General features: G+C 40.7%; 1 protein-coding gene across 5 annotated transcripts; it reads right to left on the bottom strand.

Annotated features, from left to right (window-relative positions):
* Positions 1 to 969: 969 nt before the first annotated feature.
* On the bottom strand, positions 970 to 27,087 carry LOC139984323 (tubulin epsilon chain-like). 5 transcript variants are annotated; one of them, XM_071998194.1, is made up of 15 exons: positions 26,948 to 27,087; positions 21,531 to 21,638; positions 20,545 to 20,564; positions 19,042 to 19,148; positions 16,987 to 17,053; positions 16,308 to 16,423; positions 14,925 to 15,046; positions 11,291 to 11,357; positions 10,287 to 10,407; positions 9,304 to 9,500; positions 7,993 to 8,133; positions 5,537 to 5,677; positions 3,126 to 3,300; positions 1,364 to 1,501; positions 970 to 996 (listed from the first exon to the last, which is right to left on the bottom strand). In XM_071998194.1, exons 2-15 carry the CDS (start codon positions 21,553 to 21,555, stop codon positions 985 to 987), a joined length of 1,449 nt encoding a protein of 482 aa, XP_071854295.1. In that variant the 5' UTR covers positions 21,556 to 21,638; positions 26,948 to 27,087; the 3' UTR covers positions 970 to 984. The 5 variants fall into 5 exon arrangements, with proteins under 5 accessions (XP_071854295.1, XP_071854293.1, XP_071854296.1 ...); XM_071998192.1 differs by lacking the exon at positions 970 to 996 and adding an exon at positions 1,022 to 1,048; XM_071998195.1 differs by lacking the exon at positions 970 to 996 and adding an exon at positions 1,116 to 1,206.
* Between the last annotated feature and the right edge of the window lie 406 nt (positions 27,088 to 27,493).

The raw sequence follows: 27,493 nt of genomic DNA, 5'->3' as shown, positions 1-27,493 counted from the left end.
TCCTTGAGATATAGTGTTTACAAGCTGGGCGTCACAAACGCACTCACACACACCCATGCCATAAGATTTAGAGGACACAGGGTGCATATCCAACTAATGTTCTTTTTCTTCTATTAAAAAGTGAACTTTAAACGCTGAAATATTCCTTAAAAGACATGGTGTCACACACACACACACAAGCCATGCTCTACATTCTGAAGTAAGATGTGGTGGAAGGAAAATGGGAACAACCCATGCAATGCTCATCATTGGCCTATGTCACAGAGATATTTGTATTGACCTACTTTCTCAAGCAAGCTTATTCCAAGGCATTTGAGGGATGCAAGGTAGGGGGTTTAAAGGGGGGGGGTGGCTGGAGGCACCATATTTTTAACGTTGCTTCATTCCACAATGCTGATCCTCAAAACAATACACTGAGCCATAATTATTGCATGATTGTCTTTATTTAACACAATGCTACTTTCTTCTTCTCCTCAATCTTGCACAATCCCAAACACAGAGCAGCATTATCATTAAGATCATTTGGTAAAAGTTTTCTAACATATTTGCAAATATATATATCTGTCTCCCTCCCATTCCCCAAGTAGGCCTCTACCCACAGGTAGAGGAGGGGTGGTGTGATGGGTGCATACACAAACCTTGGTCTGCACTCAGCCTGCCCCCTCCCGTACTCAGCAGGGTACCTGCATTCCAGGTTTGCATTCAGCCTGCCCCCCTCCCTTACTCAGCAGGGAACCTGCAGCCTTGGTTTGCATTCAGCCTTCCCCCTTCCTTACTCAACAGGGTACCTACAGCCTTGGTCTGCTTTCAACCTGCCCCCTCCCTTACTCAGCAGGGTACCTGCAGCCTTGGTCTGCACTCAGCCTGCCCCCTCCCGTACTCAGCAGGTTACCTGCATTCCAGGTTTGAATTCAGCCTGCCCCCTCCCTTACTCAGCAGGGTACCTGCAGCCTTGGTCTGCATTCAGCCTGCCCCCTCCCTTACTCAGCAGGGTACCTAGAGCCTTGGTCTGCATTCAGCCTGCCCCCTCCCTTACTCAGCAGGGTACCTGCATTCCAGGTTTGAATTCAGCCTGCCCCCTCCCTTACTCCGCAGGGTACCTGCAGCCTTGGTCTGCATTCAGCCTGCCCCCCTCCCTTACTCAGCAGGGTACCTACAGCCTTGGTCTGCATTCAGCCTGCCCCCCTCCCTTACTCAGCAGGGTACCTGCAGCCTTGGTCTGCACTCAGCCTGCCCCCTTCCTTACTCAGCAGGGTACATGCAGCCTTGGTCTGCTTTCAGCCTTCCCCCCTCCCTTACTCAGCAGGGTACCTAGAGCCTTGGTCTGCACTCAGCCTGCTCCCTTCCTTACTCAGCAGGGTACCTGCAGCCTTGGTGTGCTCTCAGCTTGTTTGACATCTAATTGTTGATATTCCTCTATCAAACTTTGCAACGATTCCAGACTTTGGTTAAATAGTTCGGTATCCATACCCTCCACACTAGTGTAGTGATGGATGTGTGCCTGTAGTGAACCAAAGTTTTGTAAGAAATATATCTGTTAATTGATAACCTATCTTGACTATTAGCCAGTTTATTACTGATTAAACTTAACTTTACACCTGGAGAAACATCTCCCGGCCAATTGAAATTTCGTACATTTTCGTACAGAGACACATTTTCGTACAGAGAAAATTCCGAGTGGATGTTGATTACATTATAGCAGTTCCAATATTGATTACGTGTAGCCTTACGACTGCCTGTCATTCTCACAATAATCTGAATGTACTATCACAACTGAAGTATGACAAGCATATGAGTGGCCAGTTAAAGAAGTTTGGAAGCTAATGCTAGACGACAAGGTTATTAACTAATAAGCAGGTAATAACGTGAACATTCATCTGCTGAAGAGAATTCCAAGACAGTTGTTTCGAAATTCAAAATCAAATAGAACTGTTAGCAAAGTGCTTATCCACTAAAAAGAGCCTGTGTAAGAGAATGTGTGTAAAAGTAAGTTGGCCTCATTTTTTGAACTTGTAGGATCTTCTTCAGAGGCTAAATGACAAGTAACAGTAACAGAAGGGACAAATGCACAAACACACAAACACAGAATACAGATAGGTTTGTATTTGTCCCTTTTGTAACTGTTACTTGTCATTCAGCCTCTGAAGAAGATCCTGCATCGAAACGTCAGGCCGGCTTACTTTCACACACAATTTAGTACTGAGAGTCAGACGACAAAATCTAGACTTTGCAATCAGGTGTAAGTATAAATTAAACCAAGTCCTTTTCACATCCTCAATTTGAGAAAGCACTACATCCCAAACTGTGGCTCGTGTCCCTAACATAAGAGTGAGTCATGAGGCAAATTTCTGTTGGTCAGATACAACATTCTGGAATACAGTGGCAAAGGAAGGTACTTTTGAGTGGGGGGGTTAAAGACTGATGGCCGGCCTGGGGGAGGGGTCTAAGGGAGGTGTCCCCCTCCCCTTTGGAAATTTTTTGCATTTTCAGGTGGCCTCAGATGCAATTTGGTGCAATATAGCACACTTCAACACCCACTCCATTTTGTAAGTAATTTTGCATTTTCACCTTGCCTTAGATGCAATTTGGTGCTCCAAATGAGATTTTTTTCTGCCAAAATGTTCTGAGTAAAATGACGAATGTTGTTATGATTTCTTGAGAAATGAAAAAGGGGTTTTCTGACTTGCGAAGTGGGGGGGCGGAATGATACTTCCGCCCCCCCATATTTTCCTATGCCCTTGCTGGAATATCTTTCTCCCTTTAACCAGTGTGAAACTGAGAGAATATTAATCTGGGGTACTACAGGTAGTACTTTGAGTCTCTTTGATAGTTACACATACAACGAGATGCAGTAAATTGCTTAGCACTCCAAATCCAAAGGTTTTGTTTCCTTGTTAATATTATAAATCTGTTTAACAGACCTTTAAAGAATACCTCTGACAAAGATTTCTTGTCAGTTGTACTCAATAACATAATCATAATAATACTACTAAATACTAGTACACAAGCTTGGGTCAAGACCCGTAAACATGAAGAGCACGTTGGGTCACCGGAAAAAAGAAGTTTGGGTTAAGCCCTAGACTAAAGCCTAGGTCAAAGCAAGTCTTAATTAATACAAACTTTACCTTCCTCTTAAACAGTTTCACAAATCTGTCCTTCAGCTCGCCAAAGTTATGACAGAGGCAGGTGTTATTGGCCAGTGTCAATAAAGAATAGGGGTGTCCCACGGGAGCAACGGAGCAGAGACCCGTCTTCCAACCGTCCGTATTCCAGTGAATGAATTTCAAAGATGGACGCAACCTAAGAGAGCAAACAGAGGCCAAAATTTTATGTTTAAAAGTAAGAGGGCCTGCATTTGGATCCTAGCAAGATCTTCTTCAGAGGCTGAATGCTAATTTTTCAAGCAGCATTTTGCGTCCTTTTCTATGATTTTTCTCAACCTCACTGACTCTTCTATGCCATAACGACATACATAACTAGCTTATCTATTTAAATCTTACATCAAATGGTGGCATAAAAGTCGAAAAATTTGCAACTTCCATCTTTAATTTTCTCCAAGATATTTTCCGTTGGGATCCCAATAAACCTCGCGCCCATAATATGAATATTTAAACACTACGAACTTCATCGACCAATACGTAATAAAACACCATGCTTGATTTGTGTACAGTCTATATGGCAGTTGTACCACGGGAGTTCCATAACAACTCCCTGGTTGTACCAACGCAAAGTCTTGAATCTACTTTTAGCAACGGCTCATAACTAAACCCTAAATCTCTGATTGGTTGAATTCAAACTAGTGGGTTTGGGGGAACTGTATGCGATAACTTTTAACTGTGGAATTTGTCGTGGACACTTTTCTCATTATCTGCAAATATCCTTAATTACTTGCCAAATTAATGTTGTTGGCAGGGAAAAACTTGGCTAATATCTTAGTTTGCTGTTTTGTGATTGATATATGTAAAAATCTTGATGGACATGTCAAAAAAGTAGAAAACGGCGACCAAACGCAAAATGTTGCTTTAAGTTGCCAGCAAATTAATGTCTGATGGACATGTTTGAGTGAACGAAACATCCAAATTGGTTCTCACACCCCTTTAAGTGAATGCAATCCCAGCCATTTTCAAGACTAAAACATGATTTATGGTTTACAAAATAGCCTAACGCACTAATTAGGACCTAATGTTTGGCTACTAAGGGTCAGTTATTCTAACAGTTGTATCTCTTGCAGAAATATATGTTAACCTCTATCTATAGTTTTTGGTGAGGTCACATTCAAAGAGCCATAAACCCCAAACATGGTATGTTATAGCCTGATACATTATTGCAAGTTTTTATCTATGCTGTTAAGTTTTTCTCCCACACAATATTACTACACTACAGTAAACAGCAAAACATACCATGACACAGCACAAAATAACATAGTATGTAAACATGTTCTTTGACCAATGCTGGTAGCAACCTAGTTAAGCCAATACAGCATGGTACAGCAAAGTATAACACAACACTGTACAACACATGACATATCACATCACAACCTAACACATACATGCTCTATTGACCAATGCTGGCTGTAACCTAGTCAAGCCAATATAACATGTTACAGCAGAGAGATGCACAACACAACACTACAATTCACCACATACCATAATACAAAACATCACATCACTACACAGTACAGTGCAACATGACACAACACAACAAACCATGGCATAGCATGGCGTACATGTTTGCATCTGACCTGTCTATATAGACAATACAACATGGTACAGCAGAGAGATACACAACACTAGAATTCATCACATACCATAATACAAAACATCACATCACTGTACAACACAGTGCAACATGACACAACACAACATGGCATAGCATAGTATATATACATGTATTCATCTGACCTGTCTATATGGCCAATACAGCATGGTACAGCAGAGAAATGCACAACACTAGAATTCACCACATACCATAATACAAAACATCACAACACTATACATTGCAACATGACACAACACAACACAACATGGCATAGCATAGCATATATGTCTGCATTTGACCTGTCTATATAGCCAATACAGCATGTTACAGCAGAGAGATACACAACACAACACTAGAATTCACCACATACCATAATACAAAACATCACATCACTACACAGCACAGTGCAACATGACACAACACAACAAACCATGGCATAGCATGGCGTACATGTTTGCATCTGACCTGTCTATATACAACATGGTACAGCAGAGAGATACACAACACTAGAATTCATCACATGCCATAATACAAAACATCACAACACTGTACAACACAGTGCAACATGACACAACACAACATGGCATAGCATAGTATATATACATGTATTCATCTGACCTGTCTATATGGCCAATACAGCATGGTACAGCAGAGAAATGCACAACACTAGAATTCATCACATACCATAATACAAAACATCACAACACTGTGCAACACAGTGCAACATGACACAACACAACACAACATGGCATAGTATATATACATGTATTCATCTGACCTATCTATATTTCTTCTAATGTCAGATATTTCCACTTGGCCTCTACAAATCAATCCGCAGGCGATATAAAGGCTGTTCTTGGGATCCGCTTTGATGAGTTGGTTCTCCCTACTGAAGGCATCGCTGAACATCTGGTCTAATCTAATGACGGACAGACAGACGGACGACAAAAAGTTATATTTTAATATTTACACTTCAAAAACTAATTGACTTCATTTGGCCTATTCACAAGTATTTTGCGTTGTAATTCTGCCTATGTACGTATTCTGAAGAATGAAATGGTGCTCACATTCTTGAAATGTGGCGCTCTTGGGTAAAATTATGACTTCACATTCTACAAACCTGACATTTCTGCATTGCTGCATAGTGCTGAATTCATGCGATGATACCACTGATGATCCGTAAAAATCAAATGATGTTTGCCCGAAAAATGAGTGAGTTTGGTAAAACCGAAAAAACAGACACACATTTGTAAGTTTTCACCCTTTGACAATCAATATCAGAGGTTTCTCCTAAGAAATATTTTAGGAAGTGGGCCAAAACCCATGTTGACACAAGGATCTGTGGGCTACCAATCCAATTTGTAAAAATGGATAAAATAGACCTTTAAAACACATCCTTTTTGTAGTACAAATTAATTCAAAAAGTTATGATTGTGCTGGATTGTCTATTGTTTACCACAGATAGAAAGGCCTTATGAGAATTACTTTCCTGCCCCAAAACAAACATTGACCAGCAATACATGTTTTGTGATAATTATAAGTTCAAGATGGATTCTTTCCTGCAAATTATGGTATAATTTATGCAAATAGTCAGTTATTTTTACGGTGATAGACAGCCATGCATTCATGTGGGAGACGCTTAAATGGCTTATTACTTACACATTGGGTGGCTTTCCAATGCACACTTATTTCGTATTTTTCACAATTTGGAATGACCATTTCAGATGGGAAAACCGTGGATATCTCCATTATGACAAAGCCAGCTTACTTTGGCCAGCTAGGGATTGAGCCCACAACCTCTGATAGGCTGTCTAATAAAGCCAGGTTACTTTGATCAGCTAGGGGTTGAACCCACAACCTCTAAGATGCTGTATGACAAAGCCAGCTTACTTTGGCCAGCTAGATATTGAACCCACAACGTCTGAGATGCTATATGACAAAGCCAGCTTACTTTAGTTAGCTAGGGATTGAACCCACAACCTCTGAGAGGCTGTCCAACAAAGCCAGGTTACTTTGGTCAGCTAGGGATTAAACCCACAACCTCTGAGATGCTATATGACAAAGCCAGCTTACTTTAGTTAGCTAGGGATTGAACCCACAACCTCTGATAGGCTGTCCAACAAAGCCAGCTTACTTTGGCCAGCTAGGGATTGAACCCACAACCTCTAAGATGCTGTATGACAAAGCCAGCTTACTTTGGCCAGTTAGAGATTGAACCCACAACCTCTGAGATGCTATATGACAAAGCCAGCTTACTTAAGTTAGCTAGGGATTGAGCCCACAACCTCTGATAGGCTGTCCAACAAAGCCAGGTTACTTTGGTTAGCTAGGGATTGAACTCACAACCTCTGAGATGCTATATGACAAAGCCAGGTTACTTTGTTCAGCTAGGGATTGAACCCACAACCTCTGAGATGCTATATGACAAAGCCAGGTTACTTTGGTCAGCTAGGAATCGAACCCACAACCTCTGAGATGCTAGGTACCATTGCTTCCAACACCACCACTTTTATCCATGTGACTATAATAGCACTGGCTAAAGAAATAAATGATATTTTCTATGGTATTCGATTTCTCCCACCTTTGAATACTTCAGTTTATACAGTCTATACCTGTTGGATAAATTTGTGACTTTGCATAGTTTAGGAAGATGGAGCGGGGGAGGGGGGGGGCATTTTAAAAGAATAGTCCAGCTCAAAATTGCGTTTTAATATATTAAAGAGGAACATAATTGAAGCATTCTGGTGAAATTTTGCATTTAATTCCTATGTACCTTATTTGAGATATTGACAGTTGAAGTTGCCACCTTTCGTACCAAAAGTGAACTTGGAGCAAACAGGTGTGAGGTCATAGTTGCACACTGATAATTAATGTTTTGCTTTCCTTTAATATGTACCTCTAATTTTATCCTCCACAATGGGATGCATCCATATTATTAATGTACAATAGGTATTGGTATTTGATAAACTTCACATCCCCTTTAGACAAACTAGTAATCCAACCCAATCCAAGGTCAAATCAATAGACTGGAAAAAAAAAAAAAACATTATTTATCAGTGTGTAACTATGACATCACACCTGCTTGCTCAAAGTTCACTCATTATACGAAAGGTGACAACTTCACTAGAATGCTTAGATTATGTTCCTCTTTAACATATCAAAACGAAATTTTGACCTGGACTATTCTTTTAAAAAAATGAAAAAAAATGAAAAAAAAACTTTAAAAAGTGTTACCTTCTGGAAGGAATTCTTAAGTCACTAAGAGCATAAAGTGGTGTCTGACTAGTGACAAGGTAATGGAGACGAGGAAATGGAACCAGGTTGGTGCAGATTTCGTTCAAATCGACATTAAGAGAGCCGTCAAATCTGGAGGAACTGTTAGAAACAGAAGAAACTATGCCACTGTTAATTGTTTAATAAAAGCTTAGGGATTAGTGGTGACATCTATGGTTGCAGAGCTCAACATGCAATAACAACACTATTCTTATTCGGTAAATGGCAAAGTACCCCTGCAATTAATTGGCTAATATAAAATTACTACCACACAACTCATGACATTGCAAGATATGTTGGAATAGGGCTACCAAATTTTCCAGACCAATTATGACAAGTTGCCATTGTATGGAAAAGGCAGATAAGTTTGAGGGGTGAGGGAATTGATTAGAGAGGATACCTGGAAACAGATTTAAAGGTAAAAAGTTCAACCTCAAAGTAAGATCAGCATAATAAAAGGACCATTAGAATGTTTACAAAGCAACTTTCTCACATTGACACGGACATTTTCAAAACTTTGTTAATTCAATCTGGATGCTCAGCAAAAAAGGCAAATACATTATCCTCAATAGACAAATACATTATCCTCAATAGACAAATACATTATCCTCAATAGACAAATACATTATCCTCAATAGACAAATAAATTATCCTCAATATACAAATACATTATCCTCAATAGTAAACAGTCCTGTGACAGTTCAGAGCTTTCATGGCATATTGCCATTTCTTTTAGTTGAATTTTGGGCAACTCCCTTCAATTATTTTATTTTCCCCACAAGGGGGACTGAATAACCCACTTACCACCATCCAGCAGGCAGGCCATAGCAAGATACTGTGTTTGGTTCAGATAAACCATGGTATTAAAGATAACCCTATCCTCACTACTATATAACAAGACTTGGGTCAACATGTTTGCCCTTTGAGACAAAGAATTTCACATTTGGTCTGTTGTTAGACCAGCTGTGTGTGCATGCTATAAATATTGACTTCCACTTTGTGTTGCTGAACACTAGGCCTAAAATAAGTGTGATGGACATTGCATAGATTTAATACATGTCATAAGCTTCCCATACTCACAGACAGCGTCTTACACAAATTAAAATATCAGTCACATATCAAGGGGTCAGTGGGGAAAGCTTGCGGTCTAATGTGTGACTTTTGCCAAACATCTGATCTCAACCATTCAATGCTTTTCCAAATGAAGCCTTCATACTATAGGCTGCTTCCCCTATTTGAATGGAATATAGTCGCAAGAAAACAAACACGAACCTTGTTAAGTTCAGAAGTAAATTGGCAACAATGTCATTCATTGCATCAAATGGTTTTTCATCTCCAGAAGCAGGGCCACTGCCAGGCTTCTTTTGGGTTCTCTTCCTCCCCCCTCCGGGATGGGTAGGGTAGGTCCTCTTACCCCCGCTCACAGTAGCTTGAGCCTGCGATATCTTTTGGCATATGTCAATTAGAGCCTGTCAGTAAAGTAACGATAACAATAAATTCGAAGCTGTTAAATGATACTAGTTTTGAATGATATTATTTCAGTCAGTAAACTCATTTCTATAAGGGAATAGTACCTGGTTTTATGCAGCTCTCTCAGGAGTTAAAAGATTGATTCAGGTGTTTGACAAAAGAACAGTGAAGAAACTACCATGATAGCATGCTCTATTAAGGAGATATGACACTTTGAAGATATCAAAATTTCTTTGAAAACGACTGGTGTAGAAAGACTAATTGTGAGGGTGTGACGTCACATCCTCACTTCCTTAACATTTGTGAATATATTTCTTTAAAAATTATTTACATTATTCAACACATTGAAAATAAAATAATCAAAAATATGAGATCTCCTGACATATCTTTTGGTTGAAAGTCATGAAATCTCACAAAATATTTAGAGAAAAAAACAAAGACTTTTCAGGAATGTGAGGATGTGACATCACAGCTAGTCAGATTTCAGCAGTTTCTACACAATCTAATAAAACTTTACACTTGAATATCTCTTTAACCGAAAAAGTTGTTTGAATAGTTTTTTCACCATTGTGTTTCTTTTATTGTCCTCTTTCATATAACATAAAACATGTATGACAACTGAACCAATCCTTTAAGCGATTTTCTACAGGTCAGGACAGTGTTATACAGCCCTGGACATTATGTCATATAAATCACCATTAGAAATCAGGACATGGGGGATCAATAAGTCGGAACACTATTGTAAAATGGATATTGTGCCATAAGCATCTGTTTTAGGGAGTTACCTGGTTTTCCACAGGCATTACACAGTCCGCATGATCCGTTAACTGCTTCATGGCGAGGACACTATTGTACGGGGACGTTATGACATCATCATCAGCACTAGGGTAGACTGCTGTTACAAATCTATTAAATGAAAAAAAATGTTTTTGAATGGGGACATTATGACATCATCATCAGCACTAGGGTAGACTGCTGTTAAAAATCTATTACATGAAAAAAAAATGGTTTAATAAATAGTCATTTGGAGAATAAAATCAAGTTTCTTTGACGATCAGAACAAGTTTGTTTTGTTGAACCGTTATTTACATTATCTGTTGTACTGACCTGACCTATAAACATCAGGGTATCTGTCATACTGACCTATAATCGTCAGGGTATCTGTCGTACTGACCTATAAACGTAGGGGCATCTGTCGTACTGACCTCTAAGCGTCAGGGCATCTGTCGTACTGACCTATAAAGTCAGGGTATCTGTCGTACTGACCTGTAAAGTGTTTATCTGTCGTACTGACGTATAAATGTCAGGGCATCTGTTGTACTGACGTATAAACGTCAGGGCACCTGTTGTACTGACCTATAAATTCAGGGTATCTGTCGTACTGACCTATAAACGTCACGGCATCTTTCGTACTGACGTATATACGTCAGGGCACCTGTCGTACTGACCTATAAACGTCAGGGTATCTGTCGTACTGACCTATAAACGTCAGGGTATCTGTCGTACTGACCTTTAAACGTCAGGGTACCTCTCGTACTGACCTATAAATGTTGGGGTATCTGTCGTACTGACCTATAAATGTTGGGGTATCTGTCGTACTGACCTATAAATGTTGGGGTATCTGTCGTACTGACCTATAAATGTTGGGGTATCTGTCGTACTGACCTATAAATGTTGGGGTATCTGTCGTACTGACCTATAAATGTTGGGGTATCTGTCGTACTGACCTATAAATGTTGGGGTATCTGTCGTACTGACCTATAAATGTTGGGGTATCTGTCGTACTGACCTATACACGTCGGGGTATTCGTCTTCAAGCAGACTTAAAATTGCTGTGCCAACACCAGATCCCGTACCTGAAGATGTAAGGAACAGACAGGATTTGAAAAATGTGCGCAATAGTTAAAACGTACCTCTTTATTATCCTTTACTCCTATAACATCAAAGGTCACGCAGTATCGGCATGGGTTGTACTGGCTGCCACACCAGTGCACAAGTAACATGTATAGTATAAAGTATCCGGTCACACAACTGACCCTACGCAGATCTAGAACGCCAGTGAGCTACCCGATCTAGTATCCGGTCACACAACTGACCCTACGCAGATCTAGAACGCCAGTGAGCTACCCGATCTAGTATCCGGTCACACAACTGACCCTACGCAGATCTAGAACGCCAGTGAGCTACCCGATCTAGTATCCGGTCACACAACTGACCCTACGCAGATCTAGAACGCCAGTGAGCTACCCGATCTAGTATCCGGTCACACAACTGACCCTACGCAGATCTAGAACGCCAGTGAGCTACCCGATCTAGTATCCGGTCACACAACTGACCCTACGCAGATCTAGAACGCCAGTGAGCTACCCGATCTAGTATCCGGTCACACAACTGACCCTACGCAGATCTAGAACGCCAGTGAGCTACACGATCTAGTATCCGGTCACACAACTGACCCTCCGCAGATCTAGAACGCCGGTGAGCTACCCGATCTAGTATCCGGTCACACAACTGACCCTACGCAGATCTAGAACGCCGGTGAGCTACCCGATCTAGTATCCGGTCACACAACTGACCCTACGCAGATCTAGAACGCCGGTGAGCTACACGATCTAGTATCCGGTCACACAACTGACCCTACGCAGATCTAGAACGCCGGTGAGCTACACGATCTAGTATCCGGTCACACAACTGACCCTACGCAGATCTAGAACGCCGGTGAGTTACACGATCTAGTATCCGGTCACACAACTGACCCTACGCAGATCTAGAATGCCAGTGAGCTACCTGATCTCTCCATGCCACATGCAGGAACGAAAGAAACTGCGGGCATGACCTCACACACTGAATAAACAAGAGGCACACTCTCTTACACTTATAACTGACAGAATGGAATACGCCACGGTTAAGTTGTTTACAAGAGTTCATACGCAACTTTAAGATACCATTCTGAAGTTGATATTAGCAACTTCTCTTCTTATAGGTTATAATGATTTCAACATGCATTAAAGCAAGATCGAAAAGTACAATATCATTCAGCTTCTTCTTCATGCAGCATAGATTTAAACTGGACCAGCTGCGTATATGTGGATCATGGCGTCATCAGCCCAATCTTTGACGTAAGGAATTTATTTTTTCAGATACCATGAAAAGTTTGCCAAAGTTTATGTCAGTAACATGTACATACCTACATGCTTTGAACATCATCATAATCCATAGTCAAAACTAAGCTATTTTGCTCTTGTATTTCTTTTTAGAATACAACCCGTTGCTATGTATTTCAAAGACTTCCAGACCAAATGTATGAACTGTGGCTATTGGAAGATGGCCAGGGACACGGCCTGGTTCGTAGAGTAATAGGCAGGGTTCAGAAAGTAATAATAATAATAATAATAAAAATAATCAACAGTTATTTTTATGATGCTTAAGCGACCACAAATGTGGGAGAAGCCTGCAAGGGCTTATGGATTACAACTTACACGTCGGGTGGCTTCCAATTTAACATTTTAACTCAAATTTGGAATCTTTTCAATTTAGAAAGTCATTTCAGATGGGAAAACCGTAGATTGCTCTTGGATGAAAAACCCACCTTACTATGACCAGGCCGGAAATCGAACCCCGAACTTCCCGATTGCTAAGCCTCATTGCTTCAAATGCCACCGCCTTTATCCACTCGGCCGCAGCACCGGAAAGTGACAGATTAGGGTCATTAATGTAGGTCATTGGTTAAGAGCAGGAACACAGCCGGGTTTGAATAGAAATATTCTGGGTTCTGAGAGTCACAGATTAGGGTCATTAATGTAGGTCATTGGTTAAGGGCAGGAACACGACCAGGTTTGAATAGAAATATGCTGGGTTCTGAGAGTCACAGATTAGGGTAAATATTGTAAGTCCTTGGTTAAGGACAGGGACACGGCCTGGCTCGAAGAGTAATAGGCAGGTTCGGATGAGTCACAGATTAGGTTAATTATTTCAAGTCCTTGGTCAAGGGCAGGGACACAGCAGGGATCGAAGAGTAGCAGTCTGGGTTCGGAGTGTTACAGATTAGGCTGATGACAACAAGATAAAAACATGCTGTAGTTTTATTCAGGAATTTGATGTATGAACCTCTCTATTACAAAACACACACTGACAGATGACAAGATATGTAACACACAATTAGACATCATTAACGTAACAAATAGGTGGGTAGTTAACATACAGGTGGGTAGTTAACATAACATACAGGTGGGTAGTTAACGTAACATACAGGTGGGTTGTTAACGTAACATACAGGTGGGTAGTTAATGTAACATACAGGTGGGTAGTTAATGTAACATACAGGTGGGTAGTTAACATAACATACAGGTGGGTAGTTAACGTAACATACAGTTGGGGAGTTAACATAACATACAGGTGGGTAGTTAACGTAACATACAGGTGGGTAGTTAACGTAACATACAGGTGGGTAGTTAACGTAACATACAGTTGGGGAGTTAACATATCTTACAGGTGGGTAGTTAACGTAACATACAGGTGGGTAGTTAACGTAACATACAGGTGGGTAGTTAACGTAACATACAGGTGGGTAGTTAACGTAACATACAGGTGGGTAGTTAACGTAACATACAGGTGGGTAGTTAACGTAACATACAGGTGGGTAGTTAACGTAACATACAGGTGGGTAGTTAACATCACAATAACATGACCATACTTAAAGCCCCATAATCCATTCCATTATAAACACAAACTAAACAGATCAGTCACTCTACAATTGTTGACGGTACTATTGTGTTGTAAATAATCACACAATCATGGTGACGTACTTTCTCCCAAATAATTTGACCCGTTCACAGAGATGGAGCCAACTTTGAAAGAATGATGTCCCGTTCTTTGATAGTGTTTTGGTCCAGATGAAAGCATTAATCGGAGGTATGCTTTCCTTCTCTACCAAAACAATAACAACGAATAAGACACTTTTGTTTTGGTTTGAATTTTTTATACGCTCAATCTCTGTGACTTGGCCAAAAGTTGGGCAAGAAAGTACATCAACATAGTGATTGTATTACTATTAACCACACGATAGTACTGAAGAAGATTGAATGCATAAGGGGAGCTTTGATGAAACAATGGCCCAATCCTTCATATTGAAACTTCATCTCTTACACTATAAACATGCACAATTATGCAGCATTCATATTAACCAAGCACAAACTACTGTTCTATCCTTGTGACAAGGGTTACCTCTGTTCTAAGGGGTGGGTGGTTTTTACTTTGACTTTTGGGTTACAAACAGCTATGGTCAAAATACATAGCTCATTCTCTGAGCAGTGTGAATGGAACTTTTTGAAGTGTAAATAACTTACGGGCTCTTTAACAGTTTCACCCACCCATTGGGCATTTTGTAGCATAGATTTTCCCAAAATTCCAATTTTTCTACTCACCTCCGCCCATTGAATGAATCAGAAAGAAACATTGCAGGCAATCACAATGCTCTGCGGCTAATCGAATAGTCTCCGTCAGTTGCTCTTGATATTGAAAGCCATACAGTTTGTGGCCCACCGCCCTGTTTGAAGAAATACAATAATTGTTAAAATTCAGGATATTGAAATCTACCCACTATGTGTCCCACTGCTCTTACAGACATACAACAGACGTTACTGTTCACGGAAGCAGGTCACTTCGCCCAACAACCATTTCCCCAACTGCCATTCGCCCAACCTTACCATTTCACCCAACCAGGCTGGTCATTTCGCCCAACCAGCCTGGTCATTTTGCCCAACCAGCCTGGTCATTTCGCCCAACCAGCCAGGTCTTTTCGCCCAACCACCCTGGTCATTTCGCCCAACCTTGATTAAATATTATACTTCAAAAGGAAACGTTCAGGAATTGTTAACGTTACGGGATACGAACCGAATATTAAGGAAACTTGAGGATGGATCAGTGTTTTAGGGGTTAGGTTTGATAGGTTTGATAGTAAATGTTCGAATATTAAGGAAACTTGAAGTCCTTTAGTTTGTATAACTTTAGTAAAGAAACGTAAAAAAAGGTTGGGCGAAATGACCAACAAGGTTGGGCGAAATGACCATGTTGGTTGGGCGAAATAACCAGGCTGGTTGGGCGAAATGACCAGGCTGGTTGGGCGAAATGGTTGTTGGGCGAAGTGACCAGCAAGCCTGTTCACAATATAGAAATCAACACAGATGATGGTCCACGGCCTTGTGTACTGTAGCCATGTCATATGTGTATGATGCTGAAATTGATACATCTTGTGGCCAACAGCCCTATTTACAGGAATACAGTAAATTAATGTTACTGTTTATTGTACAGAATTCCATACATTCTGAGACCCTTAGCCCTGTTTAAAAGGTACTATAAATATGATGTCCATAAGACATAATGCCAAACATTTTGAGTCCCACTGCCTTGTTAACTGGAATACTGTAAAAATGCTGTTACTGTTCATAAGACAGAATTCCAGCCCTATTTCAAGCAATGTAAATGCTACTATATAGTCATGACCATGAGTTTGAAACAGTAATTATTACATCAGTGGTTGAAACCCCCAACAATCTATACCATTCACATGTGTATGAAGATTGAAATGGTGTTAATGTAGCCCTTGACAAAAACTATGGCAGATTCCAGCAACTTCCACACTGAATACGACAGTGAACCAAAATTTAAGGAAAGACACACCAGTAATTGAAATATTGAAATGGTGTTAACGAAGCCCTTGCCACAAACTCTCGCAGGTTGCGGCAACTTCAACACTGAATATGACAACTATTGCCAAAGAAATATAAAAAACATAAGGTAAGACGCACCAGTTATTGCCACATCCCGAGACATCTGTAAGCATCTGTTGATGATCAAACACATCTCGAAGCGACCCAGAGAGCAGCTCATTAACAACTCCTTCTTCCATGTCAACCAGCACGGCCTGTAAAAATCAGAAAAAAGTGTGACGATATTACAGTGTTTATACCAATTCTGTGGTGGAATGGATGAAGAGAGTGGATGTCGCATCGCAGAATGCTATGCAAAATTAACAAATTACTATGTAAACTTAATTACAGTGCAAATATGCATAGCAGTTTTTGTACACAGGGGGCAATAGTAGTTTACATGGGACAAAGTACAGAGCCTTCAAAACTGCTACACAATATAATTCCCTGTTTAATGTGAGTGATACAGCCAAACAGAGGCAACTATTATGCAAATTTTTCCTCCCTGTCAAACTGTATAAGCAGATTGCCAAAATGTCTATGTCCTGGTGAACAGCCAATCAGAAGCAGGTTTTTGAATGTTTGGTATTCTTTAAGATTTAATTAGAAGACAGTGACATCAGCTGCATTAGGAGAAAGTCATCCTTTCACTAAATTTTTTCATTTTACATTAGTCTAGAAAACTAAATATGAAAAGAATAAGGCAACTGGGGATCCAAGAGAAACTTGAAATTTCTGCTGATTACAAGAGTGTACCACTCTACTGATATTAACTCACCCTGGCCTTCAACGAGGATATCTTATTCTTGCCTTCACCGACTCCGAGATCAGGAGGATTAGCATATCTGTTGATGACCAAACAAGAAAGGAAAAAAAAACAGACCCAAGTGACAAAAACAATAAGAAAGAGGAATGTGTAGAAAGATGACTTTAGGCAGAACGGTAGTATGTCACCTAGACACTGACAAAAAGACACTCCCACGAGTGACACCCCACACCAGAGCACCTATGAATGACACCCCACACCAGGGCACCCACGAATGACACCCCACACCAGAGCACCCATAAATTACATCCCACACCAGAGCACCCAAATGACACCCCACACCAGAGCACCTATGAATGACACCCCACACCAGAGCATCATGAATGACACCCCACACCAGAGCACCCATGAATGACACCCCACAACAGAGCACCCACGAATGAAACCCCACACCAGAGCCCCTATGAATGACACCCCACACCAGAGCACCCATGAATGACATCCCACAGCAGAGCAACCATGAATGACACCCCACAGCAGAGCACCCATGAATGACACCCCACAGCAGAGCACCCATGAATGACACCCCACAACAGAGCACCCACGAATGACACCCCACACCAGAGCACCCATGAATGACACCCCACACCAGAGCACCTATAAATGACATCCCACAGCAGAGTATTCACGAATGACATTCCACATCGGAGCACCCATTAATGACACCCCACACCAGAGCACCCACGAATGACACCCCACACCAGAGCACCCATGAATGACACCCTACATCAGAGCACCCATAAATTACATCCCACACCAGAGCACCTATGAATGACACCCCACACCAGAGCACCCATGTATGACACCCCACACCAGAGCACCTATGAATGACACCCCACACCAGAGCACCCATGAATGACACCCCACACCAGAGCACCCATGAATGACACCCCACAACAGAGCACCCACGAATGACACCCCACACCAGAGAACCCATGAATGACACCCCACACCAGAGCACCCATGAATGACACCCCACACCAGAGCACCTATGAATGACACCCCACACCAGAGCACCCATGAATGACACCCCACAACAGACCACCCATGAATGACACCCCACACCAGAGCAACCATGAATGACACCCCACACCAGAGCACCCACCAATGACACCCCACATCAGAGCACCTATTAATGACACACTACACCAGAGCACCCACACCAGAGCACCCACAAATGACATCCCACACCAGAGCACCCACAAATGACATCACACACCAGAGCACCTATGAATGACATCCCACACCAGGGCACCTATGAATGACACCCCACACCAGAGCACCTATAAATGACATCCTACACCAGAGCACCCACACCAGAGCACCCACAAATGACATCCCACATCAGAGCACCCATGAATGACATCACACACCAGAGCACCTATGAATGACATCCCACACCAGAGCACTTATGAATGACACCCCACACCAGAGCACTCATGAATGACACCCCACACCAGAGCACCCACGAACGACACCCCACACCAGAGCATTCACAAATTACACCCTCTACCAGAGCACCCACAAATGACATCCCACATCAGAGCACCCATGAATGACATCACACACCAGAGCACCTATGAATGACATCCCACACCAGAGCACTTATGAATGACACCCCACACCAGAGCACTCATGAATGACACCCCACACCAGAGCACCCACGAACGACACCCCACACCAGAGCATTCACAAATTACACCCTCTATCAGAGCACCCATCAATGACAACCCCAAACCAGAGCACTCATGAATGCCCCTCCATACCAGAGCCCCCCACCCCCCCCCTCTCATTCCCTGAATAACTTTTATTGCATTGATATAATTGAATCAACTGTTTTACTACCATGGAAGTTGTAAGACCTTTTATGTTTTGGGAGGGTGGGAGAAAGGCAACATTCTAAGAGCAAATCAAGAAAGACAAATAGCAAAGCCAGTTCACTGACCGCTTATTAAATTCTGTAATCAGGACAGGGAACATTGCAATAAAAGTGATGCAACAAGTTACCTTGAATCGACATTGCGAAAGAAACTGCCCAAGGATTCATCAAAGAGACCTTTCTTGTTGTGAGCTGCATGTTCTCGAAGAGCTAAGTCCCAGAAACGGCAGCCAATCTGTAACAATTCAAAAGTCACTTTCTCTCCAGTTTCTTAGATTACAATAATTCAAGCTCAAAAAAAAAAAAGTTAGAAACTACCCAAGTAGGTACCAGACATACCTCAACTGCCATAAATTGTCCAATGATGCCAAACTTTTTCAACCTATTGCAATAAATTAGCTGTTTGTTATTGGTATTAAGCTAATACCAGTGAAAGGGTCTCACAATATTTTGGAAAGGGTATGCCACATGCCTGGAGCATTAAATAATAAAACTATACCAAAAATTTGGTAGCATCCCAAAGCCGCTTTGGGTATGCCATCATTCTCACAAATAATTAAAACATCCATTCTGAAGTTTCTGTTATGTAATATGCTGAACAGTGTTAGGGCGAGGGACAAGCCTGATCGAGCTCTTGCAGGTCAGCAAATGTTTTTGACTGAATCTGCTATTAATCTGTCTAGAGTCAACCCTTACATGTGAGTGGTAAGTTGGCACTACATTAAAATGGATTACTTTAAAATGGATTACACAGCAAATTTTACTAAATTTTCTGGTTCTTGCTACATGTGTAGCTTTCACAGTAAAAGTACAGTACAATTATCCCAGTCCTGTCCCTATTCTTTCAGTATAAGGCTGACTGGATTGCCATGTAACACACTTGGGTCATAATTAAGTCAGGATGTGTTCAAGAATATCTGAGTGCTGGGTGGATTTGTTTGGTTGTGTGATCCAAATCCTGGGGGAGAGGTCTGAGGGTGGGGGTCCCCCCTTCATAAATTTTGAAAATGAAGTAGGCTATGCTTAATAATATATTAATATCTGATTTTGATATAGCGCTTTACACCAGCGATAGGTCTGAAAGCGCTTTACAGACGTTATATTACCCCTGGTCAATGATAACCTGTCCCAGAGAAAATCTCTTCAGTCTGCAGCAGTTATATACTGCACCCAATGACAAGTTACCTCACAGGTACCCATTTAACCCCTGGGTGGGGAGAGGCAAGTGAGATAAAGCATCTTGCCCAAAAACACAATGTAATGAACTAGGCAGGAATAGAACCAGCAATCCTTGGATCACGGGTCCAACGCCTAAGCCAATTGGCCACCACGCTCTGAGCTTAGATGGCAAAGGGTGCATCCTTTTACTATTCCGGAGTTAACTTCTGTGTCAAGTATTCTCCCCAGTTTTGGTAATGGTAAAAGTTGTTAAATTAATCATCAAAGAAAAATCCGGGCAGAAATGTTTCAAGTAATAACTTGGCTGGGCTGCATTCAGAACTGCCTGGCGCAGCCACCCGGCATGAACACATCCCCTGTTACTCAGCACAGTTATGAATAGTGTGAGCAGGCTAACAAAATGACAGTCGGCTATTGGAGGAGATCACTAAATAAGTACCGAGAAAACTCACCTGGTTCCCACACTGCCCCACTGTCATGAAAAAGAACAAAAAATCAATTTAGTGAACTATTTGCATGTTGAACAGAGAGTAAAATTCAGCATATATTTTCAATCCCAGCTCATTTTGAGCTAATATGAAAGAGATCTTGGTGAAAAAAGCTACCTCAAATGGGTAAAAAAAATCTTGCCCTATTTGGGAGATGTGTCATTGCTTCAAAATGTGTCTGGGAACTGTCAGTTTGACTCATGTCATGTCATGGGGCCACTTGATTATATCTTTGTTGATCCGGGCTGTGGTCGAGTGGATAAAGGCGGTGGCATTTGAAGCTATGAGGCTTAGCAATCGGGAGGTTCTGGGTTTGATACCCGGCGGGATCATAGTAAGGTGAGTTTTTCATCCAAAAGCAATCAACGGTTTTCCCATCTGAAATTACTTTTTAACTTGAAAAAGATTCCAAATTTTGAGTTAAAATGTTGAATTGGAAGCCACCTGACGTGTAAGTTGAGATCCATATGCCCTTGCGGGTTTCTCCTACATTTGTGGTCACTTAAGCGTTGTAAAGATAACTGCTGATTATTATTATTATTATTATAGTCTCAAGGTAAAATGTCAACAGTGTTAATGCTGAAGCCAAAGCCATCATTAGGGCATGCAAAGATTTCTAATATATTACAACATATCAAAATTAATACGGAGCCAAAAGTCACCCTTTAAAGGAAAAAAAGTCACCCTTTAAAAAAACCTTCCAGAGTAAAAAAACTACTTGTAATAAAACCAAACAAATGTTAGCATGGCATAAATCATAAATACGATTTGTATCATGACTCCTAGCTTTATTTTTGACATCTCAATGAAATGTTCGAGTTGATTGCACCCCTTCACTAAGAAAGAAATGAACTTTGCATTGAATTCAAAAATATAACATGCAACATATGCCATGTGTATTTCTTAGTGTATTTTAACGCTTTGATTGCACAGTTAAATGCATATATTACCTTGAACAACAACTGATTGTGTCATAGCTGCTACAATGGTCTGATAAAAAATAAATCCCAAAATTCATTCCCCAGCATCATGAAGTTTTCTTTTGGGTCTCTTTCTTGCTGTATGGAGATGAATAGAGAAACAGTATGACTGGAAAGTTAACAAACTGTTGTAAATAGCAAAGAAATTGTTTGCTAGAACTGGATTCAAAATAGTGACCTCAGGCCTAGCAATCCTTGAGTACTAAAAACTAAGCTACTTTTCCTAAGTTGGTTAATATATAGACATTTCTTTGTTCATTTAGTTATACAGAACAATTACAATTATAGCCTCATAATATATTAAGTTATATATCACAGTAACAGACAATGTACAGTAACTCATACTGTATCTTGAAGACAAATAATATGCAACAATGTTAGTTGAATACCTAATCTAATGATGTTATCCCTAACTTAAGATGTGGTGGATTGAATGAAACCTATTTTGACAAACTAACTTCCTCCCCCCACTCTTCTCCCTCCCCAACCCACAACTAGCATATACTCTAGTACTGTTCAATAGATTATCTATATTACATCATGTCAGATGTTCTGCTAAAGGTTAACTTCAGAGTTGCCAGTTTTTCTGTTAAGCAACCGGCTAAATTGGATGAAACCCCCAAACACAAATTTGATGTTATTTTATGACAATTGATCAGGTATGGGTGGAGAATCGTGGGGGTGCACAATTTGTTGCAATTGGGTGTCTCTTAATAGTGAAACATTAGGGCGTGAAAGTGGTAAAAACAATTCCAACTGTTATCACAGGCGTGCGGCCCTATATGCAACTTATCATCAGACTTAAAGGGTGTGAAGACTCGCGCAAAAAGAAACGTCTAATGCCAGTAATCTGACCTAGTGTCCAATGAGGTGTAACAGAAGCGTTAGAAACCACCATCTATCCTACAAAATACACACACAGCTTGCTACCGTTGGTAATTAGACACTAGTGTACAGTCAGTACATACAGCTGCGGTCAATACCCACAGCACAGTGTATAAACGATACAGCTGTTTGCATTTTGTAGCGACACGAACAAAACATCACTTGCAAGCAACAGAAAGTTAACTTTTTCAGATGGCCGCATGCGGTTTGGGGCGAGTCTTCAATGCCTTTAACAGCATTATTTTTGTCCTCCTTAAAACTTGTTTTCCATCTGATAAGTTCCAGATGTTACTGGTATGTTTCATAACATCAAAGAATATCAAGGATTCAGATGGGTGGGGACTTTATGACCTCAGCTAACATTAAATGTTCTAAAAACACATAGGCCTTTGTTTATATGTACATAATGTTAGTAGTAGCCTATTCTGCATAATACTGTGCATGTAGCCACAGTCATTTTTTTTTTTTTAAGTGGTGCCTCCATCTTACGGTTGTCCTAAACTAACTTTGAAGAAGACCTGCATACCATTACAGCCACCCTACAAACAGCTCTGTTTTTATTTGGAACTTCATTCTAAATTTTACACACAAACCAACAATAGTCCAAATGCACTGCAGTTTTAATGATGTGTACAGTAGTTATTAGCATCTTTAAGGAATCTGATATCTAGATAGAAGTTTCCCTTCTTTAGATATCATGCTTGTAAGGTTTCCAATCATTGCTCTCATTTTCATGTCTGAGCTAAATTGATGTTTGCAAAATGATTTGTACCAGATCTATCATGATGAAAGGTTTATGACGGATAATAACACAATTTGGAATACTAATGCTCAAGTCTTAACCCTGGCCTCTTGCATATTATGTGTATGCTTGTCAGTAACTAATTCAATCCTTTGTAAAAAGGAACATAGGCCTAGGCCTACTGTATGTTCAAATATATTGAGCTTACCCTACAGTAGTCATTGTCTCATCCCATTTTGGCATTGCTCTTAACATGACCAAAATTTGCCAATCTTTGGTAAAGGAAAAAACCTTCCACTATATGGAAGTTTGCTTTGTACTGATACCCTACTGACTCCAAACATATTTCAGCTAAGGTAGTAACGCATAGATCTATTCAGACCTTCCCTTACAATGAACATGATTCATATAACAAAATAGAGCCTCCAGTAATAATCATGAGATACACACCCTAGATTCAATTCTTTAGATATTAATTATGTTTACAAGTATTTCCGACTTTGAATGAGGAATTCAATTACTAATTAGCCTAATTAAGTGACTAGTTTTAACCTCCCCAAAATGGGCAAATTACTTCTTCTTCTTCATACGTTGCAGAACCCATAGGGCATAAGCGCAACAGGGAGATAGACAGCACTAGCGGCACGCCAGACGACACCTAAATATGTCAATGCTCTGCGCGCACACCTGCTAATCATTTAACTTATTCCAACCAGCAACGGCAGAGGGAAAAAAAATATGCTTATACTGGGGGGTCTTACAATGAATGTACTTAAGGGCTTTACTATTATTGTTGACTTAATTCCTAATTATGTTATCCGCAGCACAATCTTCAAACTGCTTAGGCATGATCCCTCTCCTAGTGGGAAGGGCAGTGAGGTAATGATCCTGTTGAATAGCTGGGAATTGGTCATTCATAATCTTGTGGAGAGTACATAGTTTATCACTTTTTCTACGGTTTTCAAGTGTTGGGAGTTCTAGTTCTTCAGGCAGTCTAGTCATAAACCCTTCCTCCCAGGAAGTATAGTCACCGCTAATAAAGCGAGCAGCTCTATGTTGGATTCTTTCCAAGAGATTAATGTCCCCTTGTTGGTAAGGATCCCAAATTATGCAAGCATATTCCAAGCTACTTCTCACCAGAGATGTATAGCCGAGTTTCTTACATTCCACAGGACAACGTTTGAGGTTTCTCTTTAGCAAACCCAACATGGAGCTAGCTTTAGCAGCTTTTTTACTTATATGAGTACTCCATTTGAAGTCATCAGAGATGATAACTCCCAGGTAAGGATTATTATTTACTTGTTTCAAGATTTTATCCTTTATGCTATAAATATGTGTTGACTTATTTCTACTACTCAACAAGTAACATTTTCTCAGAGTTGAAACTCATTCCCCAGGCATCAGCCCAAGAGACTAACTTTTCCAAATCTTGTTGGAGCGCAATATGATCACTCTGTTTCCTTATAGGCCTTTAGAGAAGGCAATCATCAGCAAACAATCTCACTTGTGACAAGACACAATCAGGGAGGTCATTTATATGACAAAGAAAAAGCAAGGGACCAAGAACTGTCCCCTGGGGACACCATAGAGAACAGGAGTCCACTCAGAGAATTCACCATCAACAGCCACACACATTTTCCGCTGAGTCAGGAAGGAATCAATCGACTTAAAGATGCTACCATTTATGCCATAGCCATCTAGCTTATTCAACAGCTTTTTATGTGGAACTGTATCGAAGGCCTTAGAGAAGTCTAAGATGATAACATCAGTTTGTGTATTTCTGTCATATTGTTTAAGTAAATCATCCATTGTTACTGGAAGTTGAGTCTCACAAGAAAATCCTTTACAGAAACCATGGTTCATGGATATCAGGATGTTATTCCGATCCAATTAAGTGACCCAAGACATGTTTACAGATGATGTGTTCAAGTAACTTGGAGATTATTGATGTCAGAGAGACAGGACAATAGTTTTCAGCCAGGTGGACATTCCCTTTTTTGAATATAGACCTGTGCCACAATTGCATTCCGTCAGTCCTCAGGAAGCTGACCAGTGACATTGTGACAACCGACTTGTAAAATATAGCGAAAGTCCTGGCGCTAGCTGTTGTGCGCAAGTTTTGAGGTAGATATTTGGAAGGTTATCAGGACCACTAGCTTTTGAAGTATTGATGTTCTCCAACAATTTAGCAACCCCATTACTTGTGATAACAAGAGGGGGTTACGAAGTTAAGTTCCTCAAAGGATCATAGGTCGCATCTCCACGGGTCTCTGTAGTGAAGACTGAAGAAAATTGGTTTAGTAATATTTTGGCCTTCCTAGAGGCTTCACAAACGAGGTTACCATTTTGTTTAAGGGGAGATGACCCAATATTGTCACTTCTTTTAGATTTTATATATTTCCAGAAAGGTTTGTTATTCTTGTTTGCAATTCCATCTATTATCGTATTATTGATATAGTCCTGCTGTGCCTGTTTCATTTGCACTTTGCAAAGCTTTTGGTGCGTTTTATACCTAGACCAATCATTTGTTAGTTTTGCTTGATTATAAAGGTTTTGCTTTTGTCTGAGCAATCTTCTCAAGTTGCGGTTGAGCCAGGGCAATTGACCTTTTGGTTTACTGGTCTTAGAAGGGACATGTTTTGCAATAGACTGCAAAATAGAAGTTTTAAATGTCTCCCAGAGTTCCACAATGTCAGTACCATCATTATAAAGCTTAGTTATGTGAGTACTAATGGAATTAGCATCTATTTTGATCTCAGCCCAGTTAGCTTTAGAATAAACAAAGACCTTCCTACGCTTCTGTTTGACGTAAGTAGGCTTCAAGACAGAGTCGGTGACCAGGATGTCATGGTCAGATATACCTGGGATATTCATAGAGGACTTGATCAGTGTAGGATTGTTGGTGAACACAAGATCTAGTCTACTTGCACCTCTAGTTGGCAGGTCGTGAACTTGGACCAGTTCATGATTATTAGCAAGATCTAAAAGAGCTTGCTGGACCTCCCTATCCTGGGCATTGGGTCTGAGACAGTTGTTATGCCAATCAATATCATGGCAGTTGAAATCTCCCGAGAGAATAATGTTCTTGAAATGCCCATCAGAGAGTTTGGTAAGAGAGGAATTCAAACTTTGGATGTCACGAAGAGACCTATGGGGCATATAAAAAGCCCCAACATAGAGATTTTTCTTTCCCTGAAGTCTTATCCTAGCCTATTCAACCCTACAGTCCGCGATTAGGTCTAATTGCTCACATGAAGGTATTTTCCCTTCTGTAGAAACAAAAACACCTCCGCCCTTGGTAGAGCGGTCATTTCTGTATACACTGTAATTCGATGGAAAAATCTCACAAGATTTTTTGCAAATTACTATGGAAAGATGCATAACGTTTTTGGTATACAGAACCCAAAGACTTTTTTAATAAGAGACAAAGTTCATAGCCTTCAAAACTGCCACGCAAAACTTGTACTCTAACTATCCCCTGGACCTATAAGTATAACCTAGGCCCTAGGCCTAGGTCTATTGCACCTTGCCAATTAATTGTAACCTTTCGCGCAACTACTACCAATGGTTTACAATGCCATTTTCTAATAATTTCATGAACGATATAAAGGTTTGGATGCCATTCAGTATTCTCAGTGTCATAGCCATAGGATGCAATACAGCCTTATCTAAGAGAATAGTAGTACTGTAACGATCTAATACTGTACAAGATAAGTGAGATGAAAATTCATAGAGGTATACTAGTATTACTGATACAAACCTTGCCCACCGTTGTACTAAGTTGTAGCGTAAACTTATAACTGGAGACGAAGTTAGCTCGACATAGTATGTGTTACATGCATAGAAATTGGTTACATGTTACACACTACTTGATACTTCTACGTACTTATATATGTTTATGTTCAAAACTGCATCGTTACGGCGGTGGTACCGTACTGAAATAAAAGTGTAGGAGACCTTACGTTGTCCACCTGCTAATTCAATTCACAACTTTAGTCGTACCTGATTGACCGCGAATGGTTTATATATAAGCAGGCGCGTATCCAGGATTTTCTAACCCGGGGGGCGCGAATTACTATCTAAGCGGAGCGCCACCATCGGTTGGCGCGCAGCGTACAAGAAAATTTCTGGTTTTGATACCCCCCAGATCACCGGAAACGGCACTTCTCGGGCTTGAAATGACCAACCAGATGTACACTTTTGGCCTGAGAACCAAGTATTTCCTAATAGTTTTTTTTCCATCCATAACCTCTTTGAAGATTGTCAACCCGGCACACGTCATGTTCGACCTGATCGCATGTCCTGT

The sequence above is a fragment of the Apostichopus japonicus genome, chromosome 17 (assembly GCF_037975245.1).
Source record: "Apostichopus japonicus isolate 1M-3 chromosome 17, ASM3797524v1, whole genome shotgun sequence".
Lineage (NCBI taxonomy): Eukaryota > Metazoa > Echinodermata > Holothuroidea > Aspidochirotida > Stichopodidae > Apostichopus > Apostichopus japonicus.
Note: the sequence above shows the minus strand (reverse complement) of the source record. Positions and strands in the feature narration are given on the sequence as shown.